Source organism: Lissotriton vulgaris, unplaced genomic scaffold, assembly GCF_964263255.1.
Source record: "Lissotriton vulgaris unplaced genomic scaffold, aLisVul1.2 SCAFFOLD_2047, whole genome shotgun sequence".
Classification (NCBI taxonomy): domain Eukaryota; kingdom Metazoa; phylum Chordata; class Amphibia; order Caudata; family Salamandridae; genus Lissotriton; species Lissotriton vulgaris.
The window spans coordinates 80,370-105,464 of record NW_028247943.1 but is presented as its reverse complement, the minus strand read 5'-3'; the positions used below and the strand labels follow the sequence as shown (position 1 = coordinate 105,464).

Here is a 25,095-nt window from a genome sequence, read left to right as displayed (position 1 = left end):
GAGTTAAACAGACCACTCTTACCCAGTCCAAAGATCTCGGCTTGATCCATCACCATTATTTATCTCACTGCCCCATCCCAGCTTAGAACCTGGCTATATGCAAATCAGTCTGTCCCTGGCCCAGTGCATCATGGGAACAGGGCAGACTAAACTACCAAGCCAATTCTTCACCAGAAAGGAGACAAGCTACCGGGGACCGGTTTCTGGCATTTCAGCCTTCTTCGGCCCGGCTTGCTTGAATCCTGATGGAGCAGTGAGAAAGGGACTCATGTCTGAGCATACCCTGCCACACCTATAGTGGCCAAAAATGATTTAGAAAAGGGGGTGGTGATGAACAGAGTGTCTGAGTTAAACAGACCACTCTTACCCAGTCCAAAAATCTCGGCTTGATCCATCACCATTATTTATCTCACTGCCCCATCCCAGCTTAGAACCTGGCTATATGCAAATCAGTCTGTCCCTGGCCCAGTGCATCATGGGAACAGGGCAGACTAAACTACCAAGCCAATTCTTCACCAGAAAGGAGACAAGCTACCGGGGACCGGTTTCTGGCATTTCAGCCTTCTTCGGCCCGGCTTGCTTGAATCCTGATGGAGCAGTGAGAAAGGGACTCATGTCTGAGCATACCCTGCCACACCTATAGTGGCCAAAAATGATTTAGAAAAGGGGGTGGTGATGAACAGAGTGTCTGAGTTAAACAGACCACTCTTACCCAGTCCAAAGATCTCGGCTTGATCCATCACCATTATTTATCTCACTGCCCCATCCCAGCTTAGAACCTGGCTATATGCAAATCAGTCTGTCCCTGGCCCAGTGCATCATGGGAACAGGGCAGACTAAACTACCAAGCCAATTCTTCACCAGAAAGGAGACAAGCTACCGGGGACCGGTTTCTGGCATTTCAGCCTTCTTCGGCCCGGCTTGCTTGAATCCTGATGGAGCAGTGAGAAAGGGACTCATGTCTGAGCATACCCTGCCACACCTATAGTGGCCAAAAATGATTTAGAAAAGGGGGTGGTGATGAACAGAGTGTCTGAGTTAAACAGACCACTCTTACCCAGTCCAAAGATCTCGGCTTGATCCATCACCATTATTTATCTCACTGCCCCATCCCAGCTTAGAACCTGGCTATATGCAAATCAGTCTGTCCCTGGCCCAGTGCATCATGGGAACAGGGCAGACTAAACTACCAAGCCAATTCTTCACCAGAAAGGAGACAAGCTACCGGGGACCGGTTTCTGGCATTTCAGCCTTCTTCGGCCCGGCTTGCTTGAATCCTGATGGAGCAGTGAGAAAGGGACTCATGTCTGAGCATACCCTGCCACACCTATAGTGGCCAAAAATGATTTAGAAAAGGGGGTGGTGATGAACAGATTGTCTGAGTTAAACAGACCACTCTTACCCAGTCCAAAGATCTCGGCTTGATCCATCACCATTATTTATCTCACTGCCCCACCCCAGCTTAGAACCTGGCTATATGCAAATCAGTCTGTCCCTGGCCCAGTGCATCATGGGAACAGGGCAGACTAAACTACCAAGCCAATTCTTCACCAGAAAGGAGACAAGCTACCGGGGACCGGTTTCTAGCATTTCAGCCTTCTTCGGCCCGGCTTGCTTGAATCCTGATGGAGCAGTGAGAAAGGGACTCATGTCTGAACATACCCTGCCACACCTATAGTGGCCAAAAATGATTTAGAAAAGGGGGTGGTGATGAACAGAGTGTCTGAGTTAAACAGACCACTCTTACCCAGTCCAAAGATCTCGGCTTGATCCATCACCATTATTTATCTCACTGCCCCATCCCAGCTTAGAACCTGGCTATATGCAAATCAGTCTGTCCCTGGCCCAGTGCATCATGGGAACAGGGCAGACTAAACTACCAAGCCAATTCTTCACCAGAAAGGACACAAGCTACCGGGGACCGGTTTCTGGCATTTCAGCCTTCTTCGGCCCGGCTTGCTTGAATCCTGATGGAGCAGTGAGAAAGGGACTCATGTCTGAGCATACCCTGCCACACCTATAGTGGCCAAAAATGATTTAGAAAAGGGGGTGGTGATGAACAGAGTGTCTGAGTTAAACAGACCACTCTTACCCAGTCCAAAGATCTCGGCTTGATCCATCACCATTATTTATCTCACTGTCCCATCCCAGCTTAGAACCTGGCTATATGCAAATCAGTCTGTCCCTGGCCCAGTGCATCATGGGAACAGGGCAGACTAAACTACCAAGCCAATTCTTCACCAGAAAGGAGACAAGCTACCGGGGACCGGTTTCTGGCATTTCAGCCTTCTTCGGCCCGGCTTGCTTGAATCCTGATGGAGCAGTGAGAAAGGGACTCATGTCTGAGCATACCCTGCCACACCTATAGTGGCCAAAAATGATTTAGAAAAGGGGGTGGTGATGAACAGAGTGTCTGAGTTAAACAGACCACTCTTACCCAGTCCAAAGATCTCGGCTTGATCCATCACCATTATTTATCTCACTGCCCCATCCCAGCTTAGAACCTGGCTATATGCAAATCAGTCTGTCCCTGGCCCAGTGCATCATGGGAACAGGGCAAACTAAACTACTTGGACTGGGTAAGAGTGGTCTGCTTAATTCAGACACTCTGTTCATCACCACCCCCTTTTCTGAGTCATTATTTAGCATCAGAACCAAGAATGTGCTTATAAAAAATGGCTTTAAGAAAGAAAATCCTCACTTGAAATGTTTTCCTGTTATACAAAATAATGAACCTGATTTTTGTAACTTTTTAAAACAACATTCTAAAATGCAGGCTTATACCCCGTGTTTAATTGACAAAATCCTGGCTGAGTCAATCATTCCTGTCTCTCCGTGGCCTACAATCAAAACAACAGCTGTTGCTAAGGGGCAGTAAAACACACAGCTGTCGGAAAGCCTTTTTAGTGTTGAAACGTAAGCACGGTGGCAGTCTATTTAAAACTGAGACATTTCTAATTCTAAAATGTGTGTGCATTTCAGCAACATCCAATTCACTCAGATGATGTGTTTGCCTGTTTATATCTAATACAATGTATCTAAGAAAAATGCTGTAAGTCTATTTATTGCAAAACACACAATTTTGTTTTTGAGGCCTATTTTATTCCTATTGAATGTGAATTCTAATTTTATCTTTTAAGCATTGGCAGTTTGTACATGTGCATAGTTGCTTACTCTATAAATTACTCTATAAATTAAATAGTAACATATAGCTATTTTAGCATATCATATGGTGCATTTCTGGATTTTTATTGAATTTTTATTTAATATTAATTAAATTATATTTTGCATAACAGGCTGATGACAACAAGAAAAAACACAAACACACTCATTTAGCTCATTTAAGACATATACAGAAGGGGTCAAATACTCAGGACACATAATACAGCGCGCTTAAGGCTAGTAATCCTTACACTAAGAGCGCAGTCGATATTTACTTACAGACGTTGCAATGTAAAACCACGAACCACATAGACATTTAAACACACAATTAACCCACAGATTAACACTTAAAACAGAAACAAAGGACAGCTCACAGACTGTACTTAAACCAAACCGTTTGTAATTACTCGTTGTAAGTCATATTTACAAGAAGTGCTTCTCGAAAGTATTCCAGAAGACTGCAAAAACAGCCCAACAAACTGTTTTATTTCCAAGAAGCCAAAATACACTCAATTCACTAGCTTTGGCTGGCAGAACATTAAAAAATTGCTCTGCATATCTCCTTTTATAAAATTGCGCAGAAAAAGGATCCTTGTTTGTATTTGAATTCCATGGGGATACAGAATCACCAAGGAAGAAATATGTTTTTATACCTAAACCTATCTAGCTATTCCCTCAAGGGAGCCGGCTAATTTAATTCACATCTCACTATGGTACCTCCAAAAAGCAAAACATTCTTCGATGTGTGCTTGAAACAGGCATGCCAAAAATATTGCAAAAATTGCAAAAATTATATAATCAAAGTAGCACTTAAAGAACTCTTCATACGTTGCGCTGTTCAAACAAAGTCAACCAGAGAAAAATCTCCTCATTACCTACCTACACAAATTGCAATTTGTAGATCTATCCCATACAAATCCAAAGTTGGCCAACACAAATCTAGCAAAAAATACAAGATGATGGACGGAATGTTGCACAATGGCAAAACATTCACCCCAGTCACAGATCTGGGTTTAATCCATCGTTATTTTGCTCACCAAGCCACCCCGGTCGCTCAACCTCGCTCCTGAGCCGCCTGGAGTTCGTAGCTGCCTGGTGTCCACATTGCTCCCTCCTGGGCTGCCTGGTATCGTTGTGATCATTGCTGCGCCTGCCATTGCATATAAGTATTTTTGATTTGCCCATTTCATTATTTAATATTGCTCCGCTTTGCCTGGTATCGCCGCTTTGGGTGTCTGTGCCAGATTGTGCCCCCCGATCCCGTCCTGCATTGTTTGCTTTCCATTTGTTGTGCCTCTCCTGCTCCCCCACGGCCCCTCCCCTGTTGCCCTCCGGCATCCCCAGACCTCGCAACCCTGCTCCCGCCTCCCAGCTGCTCCTCCCTCCCACTGATACACATAAGGAAAGGAACGTGCATTAAGGAGCTGTGACCGTCCTGACCTGGTCAGAACCGGTCGCTCCACCTTGCTCCTGAGCCGCCTGGAGTTCGTAGCTGCCTGGTGTCCACATAGCTCCCTCCTGGGTTGCCTGGTATCGTTGTGCTCATTGCTGCGCCTGCCATTGCATATAAGTATTTTTGATTTGCCCATTTCATTATTTAATATTGCTCCGCTTTGCCTGGTATTGCCGCTTTGGGTGTCTGTGCCAGATTATGCCCCCCGATCCCGTCCTGCATTGTTTGCTTGCCATTTGTTGTGCCTCTCCTGCTCCCCCACGGCCCCTCCCCCGTAGCCCTCCGGCATCCCCAGACCCCGCAACCCCGCTCCCGCCTCCCAGCTGCTCCTCCCTCGCTCCGCCCCCTCCACGACCCATTTATGACAGATGCACTTAAGTGCAGCGATCACGCGCAGCGGTCGCGCCCCATGTGCGCCGAAGGTGCGCCAAAGGAAAGCCCGTCTACGCCCGTCCGCGCCTGGACCACGCCCAGCGCCAGACCCCCTGGCCCCCGCCAAACCAACTCCACCTGCCTAACTTATGATGCCGCAACCCTCTCTGCACTCAACACCGGCCGACTCCCCAACTGCCACCAAGCCGCCCCAGGACGCACCCATGGACCCTTCACCTGTCAATCCTGCAAATTCTGCTGCATCAAGACCTCCACTACGCCCACTAACGCCAAACAGAACTCCGGCAATAACCACCTGAAATGCATCCTGCTCAACACCCGCTCGGTCCACAGACACGCCATTGAACTATGGAACCTACTAGACACCACAACGCCGGACGTCGCCTTTCTCACAGAAACCTGGATAAGTACCGCACCACCGCCCGACATCGCCATAGCCATCCCGGACAGCTACAAGATCATCAGAAAAGACCGCATCAACCAAACAGGAGGAGGCATCGCCATCGTCCACAAGAACACCATCCGCCTCACAACCAGCTTCGACGACACCTTCACCGCCGCCGAACACCTCCACTTCCAGATACACACCGACCCCAAGACCACACTAAGAGGCACCCTCATCTACAGACCACCAGGACCCCGCACACAATTTAGCGAAGAGATCACTGACTTTATCAGCCCACACGCCCTCCCCTCCGAGGACTACATTCTCCTTGGGGACCTCAACTTCCACCTGGAAAAGAATAACGACAGCAACACCACCACACTGCTGGACAACCTCGCCAATCTCGGACTCATACAACTGGTAAACACCCCCACCCACCACGCCGGACACACGCTTCTCCTCCAGCAAACACATCTCCTTCATTCACGCCACAAGACTCCACTGGACGGACCACAGCTGCATCCACTTCAACTTCAGAAAAACCACAACCCACCACCACCCACAACAAGTCCCACGCAGCAACTGGAACAAAATTACCACTGACCAGCTCACCACATCCCTAAACCAAAACCTTCCAGCCAAACCATCGGACCCAAACCAAGCAGCCATCAATCTCGCACAATGGATCTCCCACTGTGCCAACGAATTAGCACCCTTGAAAAACCATCACAACAAACCAGGTAGCAAAAAAGCCTCCTGGTTTAATGACGACCTCAGGAACTCCAAAAAGAACTGCCGCACCCTCGAGAAAGCCTGGCGAAAAAACTCAACCACAGACAACATGACCGCCCTCAAGGACGCCACCCGCAAACACCACCAGCTGATCCGATGCACCAAGAAATTATTGTTCAAGGATCGACTCGACAACAACGCCCACAACAGCAAGGAGCTCTTCAGCATCATCAAAGAGCTAACCAATCCCAACGCTGGCTCTAACGACATCACTCCCTCTCAAGACCTCTGCAACTCTCTAGCCTCATTCTTCCACAGCAAAATCGCTGACAAACATAACAGCTTTGGCGACCAGTCCACTCCCCTCACCACCACCGAACTGAAGCCCCCCACCACCACCCTTGGTGCCTGGGACCCAATCAGCACCGAAGACACCATCCGCTTGATGAACTCCATTCACTCCGGATCACCAACCGACCCATGCCCCCACCACATCTTCAACAAGGCTGACTCCATCATTGCACCCCATCTCCGGGATATCATCAACTGCTCCCTCAACACCGCTATCTTCCCAGAAAGCTGGAAACATGCCGAACTCAGTGCTCTACTGAAGAAACCCACAGCAGACCCGACTGAACTCAAGAACTACCGCCCCATCTCGCTCCTCCCTTTCCCTGCCAAGGTCATAGAGAAGACCGTCAACAATCAGCTCACAGCCTTCCTCGAATCTAACGGCTCCCTCGACCCCTCACAGTCCGGCTTCCGAGCCAACCAAACACAGCACCGAGACCGCCCTCATCGCAGCCACAGACGACATCCAAACACTTTTCGACAACGGGGAAACAGCTGCCCTCATCCTCCTGGACCTCTCTGCAGCGTTTGACACGGTCTGTCATAACACCCTTGTACAACGCCTCAGAAACGTCAGGATTCAAGGAAAAGCACTGGACTGGATCATCCCGTTTCTCGCTGGAAGAACCCAGAGAGTCCACCTCCCCCCTTTCAGGTCAGAGGCCACTGATGTCATCTGCGGCGTACCACAAGGATCATCGCTCAGCCCCACCCTCTTTAACATCTACATGAGCCCCCTCGCATCCATTGCACGCCAGCACAACCTCAACATCATCTCCTACGCCGACGACACCCAGCTAATCCTTTCCCTCACCAAAGACCCAAACACCGCTAAAACTAACCTTCACGAAGGAATGAAAGACGTTGTCGAGAGGATGAAGAACAGCTGCTTAAAACTGAATTCTGACAAGACGGAAGTCCTCATTCTAGGATCATCCCCCTCCGCATGGGATGAATCATGGTGGCCACCGGCCCTGGGCAGCGCACCCAAACCAATGGACCATGCTCGCAACCTGGGATTCATTCTAGACTCCTCCCTCTCCATGACCAGACAAGTCAACGCCGTCTCATAATCATGCTTTAACATCTTACGTATGCTCAGAAAGATCTTCCGCTGGATCCCCACCGAAACAAGAAAGACGGTCACCCAAACACTTGTCATAAGCCGACTGGACTACGGAAACACCCTCTACGCCGGAACCACAGCCAAACTACAGAATAAACTCCAACGCATTCAGAACGCCTCCGCCCGACTCATCCTAGACATACCCCGCCACAATCGCATTTCCGGTCACCTGAGAGACCTTCACTGGCTCCCAGTCAACAAGAGAATAACGTTCCGTCTCCTCACCCACGCACACAAAGCCCTCCACGACCTGGGACCCAAATACCTCAACACGCGCCTGACCTTTTACAACCCCACCCGCCAACTACGATCGACCAATCAAGCCCTCGCCGCAATTTCACGCATCCGAAAAGCCACCATGGGAGGAAGATCCTTCTCCTATTTAGCGGCCAAAACCTGGAACTCTCTCCCCACCCACCTCCGCCTTACACAGTACCACCTCTCCTTCAGAAAACAACTCAAAACCTGGCTATTTGATAAGTAATGAACACCCCCCCCCCCCTCAAGCGCCTTGAAACCCTCTGGGTGAGTAGTGCGCTATACACATTTTTGACTTGACTTGACTTTTGCCTCATGGGAACAGTCCAGCCCGAACTGTCAAGCCATGTCTTTCCTGGACCGGAATCAAAATCCTAGGGCCGGTTTCTGGCTATCAGCCGTCTTCAGTCAGGATAGCTTGACTCCAGTGGGTAAGTGAGCACGGGACCCGCGTCTGGGCATACCCTTCCCACATAGGGTGAACAACAAAAAACACAAGATGATGGACGGAATGTTGCACAATGGCAAAACATTCACCCCCAGTCACAGATCTGGGTTTCATCCATTGTTATTTTGCTCACCAAGCCACCCCAGTTGGGACATGGCCATATGCAAATCAGTGTTGGCCCTGTGCCTCATGGGAACAGTCCAGCCCAAACTGCTAAGCCATGTCTTCCCTGAACCGGAATCAAGCATCCTAGGACCGGTTTCTGGCTATCAGCCGTCTTCAGTCAGGATAGCTTGACTCCAGTGGCTAAGTGAGCACGGGACCCACGTCTGGGCATACCCTCCCACATAGGGTGAACAGCAAAAAGCACAAGATGATGGACGGAATTTTGCACACGGACATGGACGTGGTTCCCTTGCTCACTAGGCCACTGGAGTCAAGCTATCCAAGCTATCCTGGCTTACTATGGTTTCTAAGAATAAATTACTAAATTGGTTTAACTGAATACCTCTCAAGATCCCAACGAAGAATTGTTAACTAACAGCTATATATGTCTATTATAAAGAAAACAAATTAGTTTACCCTCTTTTTTCTCTAAAGCAGCTGGCATCATAGTTCACGGTCAGAGTCCAGTAATCCATCACTGAGTTCAACTACTGCTACTAAGCAGTACTTTTACTCCTGAAATATAGAAGCAGCTCATTTACTAAATGAACAGGGTGTTTAAATATGACTTATGAACTTTTTTCATTTAAAGCTATATAGTCCAACTTCTGGCAGTTATGTTTTTAGATGATGTACTTGTTTGAGACCTAATGATTTTGTGCACTGTTCTACTTGCCCACAGCCTACAATAGCCGACTTCCTTAACTTGGCTTGGTGGACATCGGCAGCCGCATGGTAAGATATATTTTCGTATTACAACATTCACTTGTTAGCATCATGAAAGTAAATCCTTTTTAGATTAGGCAGAAGGGTGGCTTAAAGTCAGGGCTACGTAGTTCAATAATGCGTGTCCTAGATTTCTAGATTAAGGTAATATATTTGCTACTATGGGGTAAATACTTCATAGCTCATTCACAGAGATCCCATTCCCTTCTCAGTTAACAGCATGCAAGCTTCTAAGATAATTGATCTATTGTTAAAAGAGATGTCAGACTAAAGTCTTAATAGCTGAGGAGTAAAGGACACCACAATTTTCCTAGACCAGTGGTTCTTAACTTGAGGTCGGGGGCCCGCTGGGGGTCCGCAAAGCCTCCTCAGGGATCCACAACTGCTTAGAAAAAAAATATATGTTAGCAGATTAATACTATATATAGGCATCAGCCGAAACCTGTCGACCGTCCTTTTGTTTTGCACATGGTGTAGAGAAAAAATAAAAATACCTTAAAGGAAATTGCCGAGCTGTGGACTCTCTCTGTGCTGTGGATGCTCTGGTGGGGACCTGCCAAGTTGTTCTGAAGATATATATATACTGACATATCTGTAACTCCTTGCGAATTGATTAGTCATATATTAAATATGACATATCTGGAATGTCATAAGGAGTGCGTCCAGAAAAGTGACGCATCGCTGTTTTCACGTAGCGATGCGTCACTTTTCAGAAATGAGGCCTCCAGTTTATTCACTGTGTCATAACTTTCTTTTCTAACACTCACCTTCTTTCATTCCTCCTACTTCACTTCCTTTCACCTCTCATACCTTTCTGTTCTTTCTTACTCATTCTCCTTTCAATTATCAATGCACTATATTTCACTTACTCTTCATTTTTTAAGATTATAGCTCTTTGATGAGAATTGGAGGTAGTTCTGAAAAGAACTTTTGGTTTTCTTCTTTTAACTGAACAGGAACAAAAACAGGGAATAGAAACTGCTCAACAGGAGCAAAAAGAAAAGAAAAAAATTAGGGGTGGGAAGGGCAGTGATGGTTCTCCAATGCCCGAACCATGAGCAGGACACTTTGCTCCCCATAGGTGAGGAGTTGATTGCAGTATCTGCATCTGACGACCCCATGGTTAAATGCAGGTTGAATGTTTGCTACCTGCCCCTGTGATTGTTCTCTTCCAGAAGAAGTTGCTCCTCCTGTTGATGTAGAGGCCCCATCTCTGGGAACCTCTTGTGCCAGAGCCCTGACACTTTCCCGGGCAAAATTCTGGGGGTGCCTCCTCTCCACATGGCGAATCATGGTGAAGTTGCCAAAAGAGTATTTTTTTGGGGGGTTACCCCGTGACAGGACCTGTTTGCAGATCCTGCACTCTACTTTTGGTGCATTCACCTTCTTCTGGTCTGCTGGAAACTTAAAAAATTTCCAGATGAAATGTTCTTTGACCTTCGGCTGAGGAGGCTCTTCATCAATGAAATCATTGGAGTCATCTTCACTGCTGGATGGTCTGGCAGCCATGATGAATCCAGGAATATGGAGCAGCAAAAAAGGCAGGTCTTTCAGTCACAAAAGTGAAAGAAGAAGTGAAGGAAATGGGTGGGGATTTCATTCATTGTAAAAAAAAACTGTTAGCAACCAATGAAAAGTGTTATTTTAGGGTCACATGACCCGACGCGTTTACGCTGCGCGCTCCGGAGCACTTCCGGTGCGTTTACGCAGCGCGATCGTAGGCGCTTCCGGGGCGCAAACGTGGCGCGATCGTAGGCGCTTTTGCGTGCGTTTAGGCGCCGCGCACGTAGGCGCTTCCGAGGGCACTTACGTTGCGCGCCGAAGTGACGTCATCAATCTTTTATAGAAATGCATAATCATTTTCCATATTAAAAAAAACAAATTTTATTTGTATGGTACGAAATGTTTTGCATTATTATTAACTTTTCATTCATATTTTTTTTTCACGAACGACAGTTGCGCTCTGGGTGCGCTTTCAGATGAGCTCTCGGAGAAGCTTACAGGAGAGCTTAGCTGAAAGCTTCCCGGAGCGCGCACCCAGAGCGCAAAAGAAAAAAATTATATAAAAAAAATGAATACTTAAAAAAAAACAGCAAATTGTAAAAAAAAAAAAAGGTTAGAAACTCGATATACAAAGGAATTAGCATTTAAAAAACCTATGAAATTCACTGAAAAAACCATAGGTTTCACACCAGTTATAGTTAGGAATTAGCATTTAAAAAACCTATGAAATTCACTGAAAAAAACCATAGGTTTCACACCAGTTATAGTTAGGAATTAGCATTTAAAAAACCTATTAAATTCACTGAAAAAACCATAGGTTTCACACCAGTTATAGTTAGCTGGAAATTTTACTGATATAAAACCATTGAAATTCCCACGTTATAGTTAGATGGACTCACTATAACTTGCGCGTGCAATGCACTGCTGATGATGTCTTATTAAGCCAGTTAACCAATCAATTTTTAAAAACCATCCATTTAGACACTTATTTAAACATTTATTCTTCCATCAACTTTTACATATACATATATAAAATATATTTATTTTTCAGAAAGACACACATTCACTGGATGGTGTCATCAGTGATGTCATGAGTGATGTCACTCACCATGTCATGAGTGATGTAATATGTGATGTCATCAGCAGTGCATTGCACGCGCAAGTTATAGTGAGTCCATCTAACTATAACGTGGGAATTTCAATGGTTTTATATCAGTAAAATTTCCAGCTAACTATAACTGGTGTGAAACCTATGGTTTTTTCAGTGAATTTATATATATATATATATATATATATATATATATATATATATATTACCTACCGGCGGTCGCCAGTAGGTATATATAGTTAGGATTTTTTCTCTATGGGATTTTTGAAAATTCTATGTCTAATAACTTTGGCGTTTGTGGACGGAATTGGCTGAAATTTTCAGGAAAATGGAACATTATGTTTCTGAGCAGCCCCTGACAATTTGGGGGGGTTTCATCAAGGGGGGGCCAAGAAAAAAGGGGGGTCCCAAAACGCGCTTTTCCCATGTTAATTTCAATAGGGCGGTTGGCCTCACTTTTAGCTCGAACGGCTGAATGGATTTGCACGAAACTTGGCAAAATTGTAGGGACTGTTAGCCCGATGTGCCTTTGCTAGGTCTAAATATATGTGCTCCAGTGGATTTTGAGTAATTTAGGTTCAAAAAAAGATATATATCTGGGCGGAGCCTAACCACACATCTGATCTGATTGGCTGTCAGCACTTCATCCAAGAAGTGTTGGCAGCCATCTTGGGACCAATATACATGATAGCACCTCATTAAAAAGCATTGTAGTTAATAGAGGGTTTTAGGACTTTAGTTACATTATAAATCATTTGTTGATGGTACCATACTCATTTTAGGAATTGTGGTGGGTTCTAAGGTGATTTTAACATGTGAAAAAACCTTCTGCTGTGATATCATGAATATTGTTTGAAAGAAAACTAATATCTCATGATTTTCCCACAGTGGTTTGGAAGGGGATCTATAAGCTAAACTGAAAGCATATTTTCTGTAAATTCACATTATCTTTCTCAGTCATGTGAAAATGAAGTCTGACATTCTCAGTAAAACATGTACATTCAACAAGGACAGAGACTGTCAGTTGATTCCTTTGTGTTCTTCTGCAGCCTCCTAGAGTGTTCTAAAGAACAACTAGAGCGCTAACAGTCCTACTTATTACAAAGGTATGGCACACCTGAAGCCATCGTGATGGGAATAAAGTGGTAACTCTTAAAACATTTAATTTAAAAAGGAACACAATGAGGGGGTATATTATGCAATAGAAGGTATTATTAGTGCTGCAGAAAGAAAAATTAGGGCACATTTTGAGTGACTTTTCAAATCCTCTTCTATTTCATTAAAAAATTCTGACATGCAGTCTCCCAAAATGGCCACCAGAGACAAAAGAGCCCAAATGTAGCCCAAATATCACCCATATGTAGCCCAAGTATAGCCCAATGACAGAATGTCCCAGAGTGTTCTAAAGAACAACTAGAGCGCTAACAGTCCTACTTATTACAAAGGTATGGCACACCTGAAGCCATCTTGATTGGAATAAAGTGGTAACTCTTAAAACATTTAATTTAAAAAGGAACAAAATGAGGGGGTATATTTTGCCATATGAATTATGATTAGTGCTGCAGAAAGAAAAATTAGGGCACATTTTGAGTGACTTCTCAAACCCTCTTCAATTTCATTAAAAAATTCTGACATACAGTCTCCCAAGATGGCCACCAGAGACAAAAGAGCCTAAATGTAGCCCAAATATCACCCAGATGTACCCCAAGTATAGCCCAATGACAGAATGTCCCAGAGTGTTCTAAAGAACAACTAGAGCGCTAACAGTCTTACTTATGACAAAAGTATGGCACACCAGAAGCCATCTTGATTGGAATGAAGTGGTAAGTCTGAAAACACTCAATTTAAAAAGGAACAACATGAGGGGGTTAATTTTGCCATAGAAAGTATGATTAGTGCTTCAGAAAGAAAAATTAGGGATCATTTTGAGTGACTTCTCAAATCCTCTTCTATTTCATTAAAAAAATTCTGACATGCAGACTGAAACATGCACTTTGAATACCAGCAGCAGACGTCCCTGGTGAGCAGTAGCTTTACTACAGTGATCTAATGTGCAACTAGAGTGCTAACATTCAGAATTTATGGCAAATGTGTGACACATCTGAATGCCTTCTTGATGGAACCAAAGTAAACAAGCATTGAAAGTGCAATAGATCTCGCCCTCGTTTAAGTTAAAGCCATTCGGTTTGTAATGAGGTGGCTTTTTAGCTTTGCTTTTATTAGTGTTTTTTCAACTTTCATGTAAATAACATGCATCTGTATGCATATAAGTATATGTATGCATGCATTTATGTTTGTATTTATATAGATATACAGATGATATATGTTTATATATCTATGTATATATATATATTCACTGAAAAAACCATAGGTTATAGACCATATATAGTTAGGAATTAGCATTTACAAAACCTTGAAAATTCACTGAAAAAACCATAGGTTATAGACCATATATAGTTAGGAATTAGCATTTACAAAACCTTGAAAATTCACTGAAAAAACCATAGGTTATAGACCATATATAGTTAGGAATTCGCATTTACAAAACCTTATTTTACTCACACGAAACCATTGAAATTCGCATATATAGTTAGTTGCACTAACTATATATCGCGCACCTGCAATCCACTGCTGATGATGTCACATATTACATCATTCATGACATGGTCAGTGACATCACTGATGACATCACTGATGGCATCTCAAATGACATCACTGATGACATCACTGATGACAACATCCAGTGACTGTATGTTTCTATAAAGTTAAAATATGTCTTACATATTGAAGAATGAGTGGATGTATAAGTGTCTGGATGAAGGATTTAGTAGGTGCATGACTGACTGTATGAGTGAGTGATTAAATGTGTCTCACTGAGTGCATGGGTTAGTGACTAAACTGTCCTAATTTGTGCATCATTATGTCTGTTGTTCTGTAAACTGTTGCATGTGTTGATAAGTAGCTATATGAGTAACTATATGGGTTATTGATTGGTTGCCCAAGTATTTGTATGGGAGACTGAGTGTGTGTGGGTGGCTGGGAGGTGTATGACTCTGTGCATAGATGTGTGAGCAGTTGATTCAATAGATGTATGGTTTCAAAAGTGCATGTGGAAACAGCTGTATGGGCGGTTGACTGTGTGCATGAGTGTATTGGTGAGTGAATGGATACCTCAGTGCTACATGTCAAAGTATGTACATATGTAAAACACAGTACATGTGAGAGTTGACATATATAAATAACTGTGCATAAGAGCCAGTGAATGTGTGAGTGGCTGTATGGATCATTGTGAACTTGTATCAGGGATTGTATAAGAGAGTAAATATGTGTTAGTATATGTTTGAATAAGTAAAGTTTGTATAACTGTATAGTTGAGGAAATAGAGGTGTGATTGATTCTTTGCATGACTGACTAGGTGTGTGAGTAACTCCATGGATGAGTGACAGTCTGTGAGTGTCTGTTTACACTGATTGTATCTAAGGTTATATTAGAGTCTGAAGAGGTTCATCATATTATCACATGAATGATATCATCAGTGATGTGATCAGTAATGTCAAATGAGATGTCATCAGTGATGTCATTTGAGATGTCATCAGTGATGTCATTTGAGATGTCATCAGTGATGTCATCAGTGATGTCACTGACCATGTCATGAATGATGTAATATGTGACATCATCAGCAGTGGATTGCGGGTGCGTGATATATAGTTAGTGCAACTAACTATATATGCGAATTTCAATGGTTTTGTGTGAGTAAAATAAGGTTTTGTAAATGCGAATTCCTAACTATATATGGTCTATAACCTATGGTTTTTTCAGTGAATTTTCAAGGTTTTGTAAATGCTAATTCCTAACTATATATGGTCTATAACCTATGGTTTTTTCAGTGAATATATATATATATATATATCCAAAGAACACCCCTCCCATCTATAAAGGCAAGAGGCCACACGGGGGAATCCTGTCAGAAGCCTTTAAATTGGACAATGCGGCATAATGCATTTTGTCGCTCCAGGGCCTTCATCAGATGACCATACAAACACAGTCAAGTTGACACACCTACATGTACCTCCTGCTGCACACCCATTGGTTAGGGAGCTCCTCCCCACGATCACCTGACGGTATGCCCACTTTAGTTAAAGTGTAACAACTAGAGATCCCAGAGTTAACTTTGCCGGGATGGGCTAAGCTGGGGGGGGGAAAGGGGACCAAAATAGTCATTATGCCAGGGGTAAGGAGTGCAATGTCTCGATGGATGGCCCTGTGTCAGATGACATGTCCTCAGGCTTCCTTGGGTCCCCACTGACGTTCCAAGCCCCTCGGACAAACACCAGGCAGGCATATATATATATACATGCATATATATATATATTCACTGAAAAAACCATAGGTTTCACACCAGTTATAGTTAGCTGAACATTTTACTCATACAAAACCATTGAAATTCCCACGTTATAGTTAGTTGGACTCACTATAACTCGCGTGCCCGCAATCCACTGCTGATGATGTCACATATTACATCATTCATGACATGGTCAGTGACATCACTGATGTCATCACTGATGACATCTCAAATGACATCACTGATGACATCATCCAGTGAATGTGTGTTTCTGTAAAGTTAAAATATGTTTTACATATTGAAGAATGACTGTATGTATGAGTGTATGGATGAAAGATTTAGTAGGTGCGTGACTGACTGTATGAGTGAGTGATTAAATGTGTCTTACTGAATGCATAGGTTAGTGACTAAACTGTCTGAATGTGTGCATCATTATGTCTGTTGTTCTGTAAGCTGCTGCATGTGTTGATTAGTAGCTATATGAGTGGCTATATGGGTTATTGATTGGTTGCCCAAGTATTTGTATATAAGGGTGTGTGTTTGTGGGGGTGGCTGGGAGGTGTGTGACTCTGTGCATAGATGTGTGAGCAGTTGATTCACTTGGTGTATGGGTTCAAGAGTGCCTGTGGAAACAGCTGTATGGGCGGTTGACTGTGTGCATGGGTGTGTTGGTGAGTGAATGGATATCTCAGTGCTACATGTCCAAGTAAGTACATACGTAAAACACAGTGCATGTGAGAGTTGGCATATATTAATGACTATACATGAGAGCCTGTGATTGCGTAAGTGACTGTATAGATCAATGTGTACTTGTATCAGTGATTGTAAAAGAGAGTAAGTATGTGTTAGTATATGTTTGAATAATTAAGGTTATGTGTGTATAACTGTATAGATGATGAAATGGGAGTGTGATTGATTCTTTGCATGATGGACTAGGTGTGTGAGTAACTCCATGGATGAGTGGCAGTGTGTGAGTATCTCTATAGGTGTATGAGTGCATATGATAGTGTTGTATTGATGAGTGACTGTATGTATGAGTGATTGTATGGGTGAATGAGTGGATGTGTGTGTAGAATTAGGAATCAGTGAGTGCGTATCTAGTAACTAGTATTGGTGTGTCAATGGTTTCTGGAATGGTAGTCTGTATTTAACACTGGATATATCAAAAGTTAGCTTAGAGTGTGAGGAGGTGCATCATATTATCACATGAATTATGTCATCAGTGATGTCATTTTAGATGTCATCAGTGATGTCATTTGAGATGTCATCAGTGATATCATCAGTGATGTCACTGACCATGTCATGAATGATGTAATATGTGACATCATCAGCAGTGGATTGCAGGCGTGCGAGTTATGGTGAGTCCAACTAACTATAACGTGGGAATTTCAATGGTTTTGTATGAGTAAAATGTTCAGCTAACTATAACTGGTGTGAAACCTATGGTTTTTTCAGTGAATTTCAAAGTTTTTTTAAATGCTAATTCCTAACTTTAACAATTGTGAAACCTATGTTTTTTTTAGTGAATTTCAAATGTTTTTTAAATGTTAATTCCTAACTATAATGATTGTGAAACCTAAGGTTTTTTCAGTGAATTTCAAAGGTTTTTTAAAAGCTAATTCCTTACTATATCGAGTTTGTAACCTACGATTTTTAAAGTGAGTATTTTTTTTTGTAGCTGTTTTTTATAACTATTAATTATTATTATTTTATTTTCTAAAATTATTTTTTCAATGTATTTTTCATGTAGGTTTTTTTTATCATTTTGTCTCGGAGCGCTCAGGGTGCGCGCATCGGTGAGCTTACCCAAGAGCACAGCGACAGCGCTATTCCCGCGTGCGAGAAAAAAAAGTTTGTATTTAAAGTAAAAAATAATGCAAGACATTTAGTGGCATACTTATAAAAGTAGTATTTTTGATTTTAAATACCCGTATTTTAACTTTAAACGTATTTCCGAAAAGCTAGCAAAACGTAATTTAGGCATGCCGCGTAAGCGCTTCCGGAAGCGCCTACGTTCGTGCCACGTAAGCGCCCCCGGAAGCGCTCCTGTGCGCGCAGCGTAAGCGCGTCAAGTCATGTGACCTTAATATAACACTTTTCATTGGTTCTTTACAGCTTTTGTTACAACTAATGAAAACCCCACCCATTTCCTTCACTACCTCTTTCACTTTGGAGAGAGCAAGACCTGTTTCTCTTCATTACTTTAGAAAGAATGGCTGCAAGACCACCTAGCAGCAGTGAGGACTCTGATGGGTTTATCCAGGAGGAAACTCCTCAGCCAAAGGTGAAGGAGCACTTTATCTGGAAATTCTTTACTATTCCACCAGGAGAGAAAAAAGTTAATGCTCCAAAAGTGGAGTGCAAAATTTGCCAACTGTTCTTTCACGGGGTGACCCTAGAAGAAAATATAGTTTTGGCAACTCAACAATGATCAGGCATGTTCAAAGGAGGCACCCCCAGAACTATGCCAGGGAGAGTGTCAGGGACCTGGCACGTAATCCCCCGAGAGATGGCGCCTCAACTTCCACCGGAGGACAAACATCATCGGGGAGAGGAAGATCAGTGGAGCTGATTTCCAACATTCAGCCTGTTTTCAGCGACATCAACATTCGTTGTAAGCAGTGTAATGAACTGCTTTGTGTTGAAGAGCAGAGTATCCTCCTGATTGTTTGCAAAAGGGAAGAACACAGCTGCCCTCCCCAGCCCTAATTTTCCCCTTTTTTTTGCTCCTGTTGAGCTGTTTGGATTTCCCTATTTTTGTTTTTGTTCTGATAAAAATACCAAAAAAAATTAAAAACGTTCGTAAAAAGAAAAAAAAAACTAAAAAAGAAGAAAAAAAACAGTTCTTTTTAGAACTACCTCCAATTCTCCAAAAAGAGCTATATTCTTTATATATTGTAAAGTGAAGTGAAGTGGTGAGCTCAGGGTGCGCGTTCTGGTGAGCGTACATGGGAACGCACCCAGCGCTTACCCCGCGAAAATTGCAACAAAAAAAAAAAACATTTTTTTACCCTTCAGGGTCCTTCTAGGCCCCCCTCAGAAAACCTAGGGGGTCAGAGGGTGTGTACCCTGCCCCCTTTTAAACATTTCCCCCTTTTTATTTTCACCTCTTGTGTCTCGATTCTACCGAGACACAAGATGGCGGACTCTCCGGACTGTTTAGAATGTTGACAGACATCTGACAGCCAATCAGCTTTCCGCTTGCGCGCTCCTGTAGCGCGACGGGTGCGCTCCCCAGTACGCGTACCGCTGAGCGCTTGGAGCGCGCCTATAGATATATATGTGTTTTTGAAGTTAATTTTCAAAAAAAACACCAGAGCAAATTTCAACAAATATAGCAAAGGCACATCTGCATACCAGTCCCTACAATTTTGCAAAGTTTGGCCTAATTCCGTTCAGCGGTTCGGGCTGTAGCCGTGTCAGAAGGTCCTATGGAAATTTGCATGGGGAAAACAGGTTTTGGGACCCCCCTTTTTTCTCAGCCCCCATTTCACGAATCCCCCCGAAACTTTCAGGGAAGGAGCGGACCGGAGCTAGCCAAAAGTTTGGAAAATTACTTGCAAATTCCTCAACCGGCGCCAAAGTTATTCCCAATAGAATGTTGCGGGTTTCCTATGTAGCTAGGTCCTAACTATAACTACCTACTGGCGACCGCCAGTAGGTTATATATATATATATATATATATATATATATATATATATATATATATATATATATATATATATATATATATATATATATATATATATATATTATTTTTATTTTTTTTTTGCAACACGTTTTCCCCGATCCCGGGGAAGGATGGAGTCGCTGAAAAAAACGGCTATGAGTCGCTTACATCTGTGAAAGTTCGAAGTTTATTTCCATAAATCCATTAGGGGGTCAAATAACAAAAAGCAACCAACGCGTTTCGACAGCGTCCGCTGTCTTGATCACGGTTAGCTATGTGTGTGAAGCTCACAGTTTTAAGGAACAAACAAAATATTGAAGTTACACCCCCTGGGTCTCTGGGTCCAGCCCTCCAGTGCTTGGCATTCTGGGACTGATAGTCTCTTGATTACCTTCATGGTGAGGATTTAGTCACTTTAACCCATCTAGGACCATTGGGGATTCAATACAAATAGCTTTCCTCATTCAGATGTAATACGATGTCCACTCATGAAACAAATAATTCATTTAAACATTTTTAAAGCAATTTCTGTTTCGAGTGTGATTTCAAAACAAGAAAGACCCAATTGTTCAAATTACCGCCCTCTAGTGGGCTTCGTCTGCAATTTATGCTTTACTCGAGTTGACAACCGGTATTATGCTTTCTGGGACTGGTAGTCTCCTGATTACCTTCATTGTGGATCAGTCATCCTAAACAATGTGGAATACTCTCAGGGGTTTATACAATGTTTGTGGCCATTTGGGCGTCACATATTAATCACATTATAAACCAGTCTGTATATTTAAGCATTTGTTACTAATCTTTAAACCAACCAAATAGAACGTAAACATCACATAATACCGCCCTTAGGTGGGCTCATCATTGTTTGGCCAACAAATCGGGTTTTCATTACTTTACAGGAAGTGCTGCCCTCCGGTGGGCATATCAATATTGGGTTGAGTGGCTATCAATTTTAAGGTGAGCTTATAAACAAGGTGAAAAAAATGGTGAGGTGGTGAAAAATAAATGGGATAAATCAGGTTAAAATAGTTTTATGGAAGGCGGTAGAGTACAGGAAGGGTCAATAGTTGTGTTTTACAGGTGTATGTACAATTCCTCCGATTGATTGAGCCCAACCGGTGTCATAGTTCTGAAGCTCAAGATGTGCTTTGATTCTTTACGTCGGAGAAATTTTTCATTATGCCCACCCCTTGTTGAGAGGTTCAAGGTTTCAATGCCCCAAAAACGTAGTTTTTTCCAATCTCCGTCATGGCTCTGTTCCATGTGTTTAGCAACTGCGTTGCCTCTGTCCTTATGAACAGTGGCCCGAACATGCTCCAATATGCGCTTTTTTAGTTCGCAGATTGTGCTGCCTATATTTCTTAACTTGCATGGACACTGAATCATGTATACCGTGTTTTTACTATTGCATGTGATGCATTCTTTGATCTTCCAAATTTTGTTGTTAGGCATGAGTATTTCGGTTGTTTGTTTTGCAATTTCGCAGATCTTGCAGTTATAGCATTTCACAAATCCCTTGGTTTGCAACCATTGCTTCTTTTTTCCCGAGGGTTGGAAATGACTGTGGACAAGTTGGTCCTTGAGGTTTTTGGCTCTCCTGTATGTTATCGTGGGGTGGTTACCCATTCTTATACCTATCACTGGATCCAGCTGTAAAAGTTTCCAATTCCTTTTTAAGATTTGGTGTACCTGCTTGGTTTCTTTACTGTAGTCTGTGATAAATCGGATTGGTTCATCTTGTGTTGCGATTTGGGTTTCCTTCGGCATCAAACAATCAGCCCTTGTCATTTGATTGGCTCTTTTCCAGCATAGTTCTGTGGCCCGTTGGTTGTATCGTCTTTTGTTAAAGCGCTGCTTGGCAGTTTCGCTCTGTTTTTGCCACTCCTGTTCTTCACTGCAAATTCTTCTTAGACGTAAGAATTCCCCGTAAGGAATGCTTGATATGAGGGATTGCTGATGGAAGCTCGTGGCCTCCAATGTTGCATTTGTTGCAGTGCTTTTGCGGTGCAGGGTCGTTTCTATTTGGTTGTTTTTAATGTAGACCTCCGTGTCCAGGAAGATCGCTGTGTCCTGGCTGATGTTGTGGGTGAACTTTATGCCTGGTGTGCTGTTATTCAGTACTTGAAAGTATTCCAAGAATTTTTCTTTTCCGCCATCCCACACGATAAACAAATCGTCTATGAATCTTTTCCAGACTCTGATATGCTGTGTGAATGTTTGAAGATTCTTATCCCATGCCATTGTTTCCTCCCACCATCCCATGGCGGTACAGGCATAGTTGGGGCTAAATGAAAAGCCCATGGCGGCTCCATTTTTTTGTTTATACAATGTCTCACCAAACATAAATACATTGTTGTTTAGCAGGTACTGGATCATTTCCAGTAACATGTTGTTGTGGTGTTGGTAATGGATGTTCCGTTCCTGGATGGCATGTTTGCATGCTTCGAGGCCCATATCGTTGTTTATGTTTGTATACAGTGAGATCACATCCATGTGATCAGGATGTAGTCTGGTTGCCACTCTATTTGTTTCAGATTACACAGAAAATCAGTGGTGTCTTTTATGTATGATTTTAGAAGTTTTACATGTGGATTCAGGTAAAAGTCTATGAAGTTTGATTGAGGTTCTAGCAAAGAACCGTTAGCCGACACGATCAGTCTCCCTGGCGGTTTCGTGGCATCTTTATGGATCTTGGGTAGGAAATATATTGTGGCTGTTTTTGGGAAATCTACTGTCAGATATTTTTTCTCATAAAAATCCAGAAGTTCATCCTTTTCCCATTGTTCAATTTTTTTATCCAATACCCTCTTTATTTGATCCATTGGATTTTTTTCAATTTTCTCATAGTAGTGCGAATTGTTCAGTTGGTCCATGGCCTCCGCAATGTATAGTTTTCGATCCCATAACACTATGTTTACGCCCTTATCGGCTGCTTTAATTTCAAAGGTTTCGTTGTTTCGTAATGAGGTTAAGGGCTCTCTTTCACTTTTGGATAAATTATCCCTGACATTGGTTTTCATGTTAATTTTGTACAGGTCATGAATGACCGCCTCCTGAAACATATCTATTTTGTTTCCAGGTGCTAGCTGGGGATAAAACTTTGATTTTGCTTTTAAGCCGCTGGTTCCTGCTCCAAGTTGTGGTATAGCTGTCTCCAGGTTAATTTCCTGGTCCTCTGTGTATTTAGATTTAGTACTGTCAAGTATGCTTCTGATTCCTTTGCTAGCAGTGTGGATGTAGGTTTGGGCTGACATTTTGTCATTTTGGGTTTGTTTTGTCTTTCCGCGAAAAATTTTGCTAGCTTGATTTTTCGGATGTAGAGATACAAGTCAATCCTTGTTTGGGCCAGGTCTATGCGCGCTGTTGGACAAAAATGAATTCCTTTCTTCAATAAAGAAATTTCTGCTTCCAAAATTTCTTTCCCAGAGAGATTGATTATTTGAAGTTCTTCATTTACTTCCCTCTCTTTTGTTTCATTAGCCTGGTTTCTGTGCCCACTTTTTCGTTTATAACCGTTTCGCCTTCGGCCCCTTCTTGTGTGGACTTGGTGAATCTTGGTTGCCATGCTCTCCCCCTGCCCCTTACTCGGCCACGTGCATTTCTTTGCGCCCCGTGGTTTTGTTCCCATCTTTGCTGTGATAAGACCAGGCGCATATCACCTAAAAAAACTTTTTGTACTGGGTCTAGGTTGGCATCGTCCTCGCTTAAGTCCGCTGATGTCAGCGATGCCATACTTGATGAGGAGCTGGCTGTGTTAGTTTTGGATGGCCTGAAAGAATCATATTTACGGGCGAAGGTAAATATGCGACCTTGAGCATAATCATTGGCATCCCTCTCAAACTTAGTTTGCTTTCTCAATCTCACTTCTTCCTCATGTTTTTCAATCTGCTTATTTAAATCCTCCTTGAATTTTGTCATTTCTGTATTAAGTTTGAGAGTGTCGAGTTCTTTTTCCAATGTTCGTAGCTGTTCCTTAATTTTATCAAGAGCTATCTTGATGTGTTTCACTAATATTTTTAGCAAGCCCAAAGACGAATTTATTGTGTGCTCACCCCACTCCTGGAGTAATTCATTCGTAACATCCTGCTGGCTTGGCATTATTAATATTCGTAAGCCACGAGGCACCCTTTCCACTTCCAGATATTTTTGCAGTGAAATTAGTTCCCAGGATTTGTTTATCTCTTTCTTGTTTAATTTCTCCCAAAGTCGGAGTTTATCCTTCGTGTCGTTTTTTTCCGGTTCTTTGTTGCTCTCCATCGGTTTGGTCATGTCACGTTTGTTAAACATGGTGCCAATGAGTTCCTTCCTCTTAGCATCCCGCCTATCCATTATATTTCTCTATTTTCTGTTATTTTGATCCCCCAATACTGGATGTATAACGTTATTGGATTACGTTTGTAGCAGCGAGTCAGTTTTTGTTCCGTGTCTCTGTGTCACTGATTGTACCTTAGTTCCTTCGGTTAGGTTAATATCTACAATTGGGTTTGTGAAGTGATTATCCAAAATCGGTAGGCACTTAATCACAGTTCAGAGAACATTGAACCCGAGCAGCCGGCCAGCATATTATTGCGTTTACTCCGTTAATTGATTTAACAGGTACACTCAGTCAGTGTTCAATCGGCGTACTCCAGCAGGCAGAAACTCTTACCTTGGAGTCTTCCCTCCGCGGTAGGCGAATGGCCGCTTTCTTCCGTCGATCGTCCATTGGCCGATGAATCACAATGCTTTCCGATGGTATGCCGGTGAGCACCTCGAAGAGTAATCTGTATCCACCGCTTGGCTCCCTTTCTCTTCGCTAGGCGCTTCTTTCCCTCGGTCGCGTTTCTCCTGCGGTTGAGCCAACCGCCAGCAATTTGCAACAAGTTTTCCCCGATCCCGGGGAAGGATGGAGTCGCTGAAAAAAACGGCTATGAGTCGCTTACATCTGAGAAAGTTCGAAGTTTATTTCCATAAATCCATTAGGGGGTCAAATAACAAAAAGCAACCAACGCGTTTCGACAGCGTCCGCTGTCTTGATCACGGTTAGCTATGTGTGTGAAGCTCACAGTTTTAAGGAACAAACAAAATATTGAAGTTACACCCCCTGGGTCTCTGGGTCCCGCCCTCCAGTGCTTGGCATTCTGGGACTGGTAGTCTCTTGATTACCTTCATGGTGAGGATTTAGTCACTTTAACCCATCTAGGACCATTGGGGATTCAATACAAATAGCTTTCCTCATTCAGATGTAATACGATGTCCACTCATGAAACAATTTATTCATTTAAACATTTTT

The 25,095-nt window shown here is 43.0% G+C and overlaps 1 protein-coding gene across 1 annotated transcript in view; it reads left to right on the top strand.

Moving 5' to 3' along the window:
* The window catches only part of CACNA2D2 (calcium voltage-gated channel auxiliary subunit alpha2delta 2), a gene marked incomplete at its 5' end in the record, with an annotated part of 448,456 nt that overhangs the window by 352,388 nt on the left and 70,973 nt on the right, over nt 1–25,095 (top strand). The window contains one exon of the mRNA XM_086949852.1: nt 9,156–9,208. Within this exon, the coding sequence (XP_086805978.1) occupies nt 9,156–9,208 (53 nt within the window). The remainder of the gene's footprint in view (nt 1–9,155; nt 9,209–25,095) is intronic.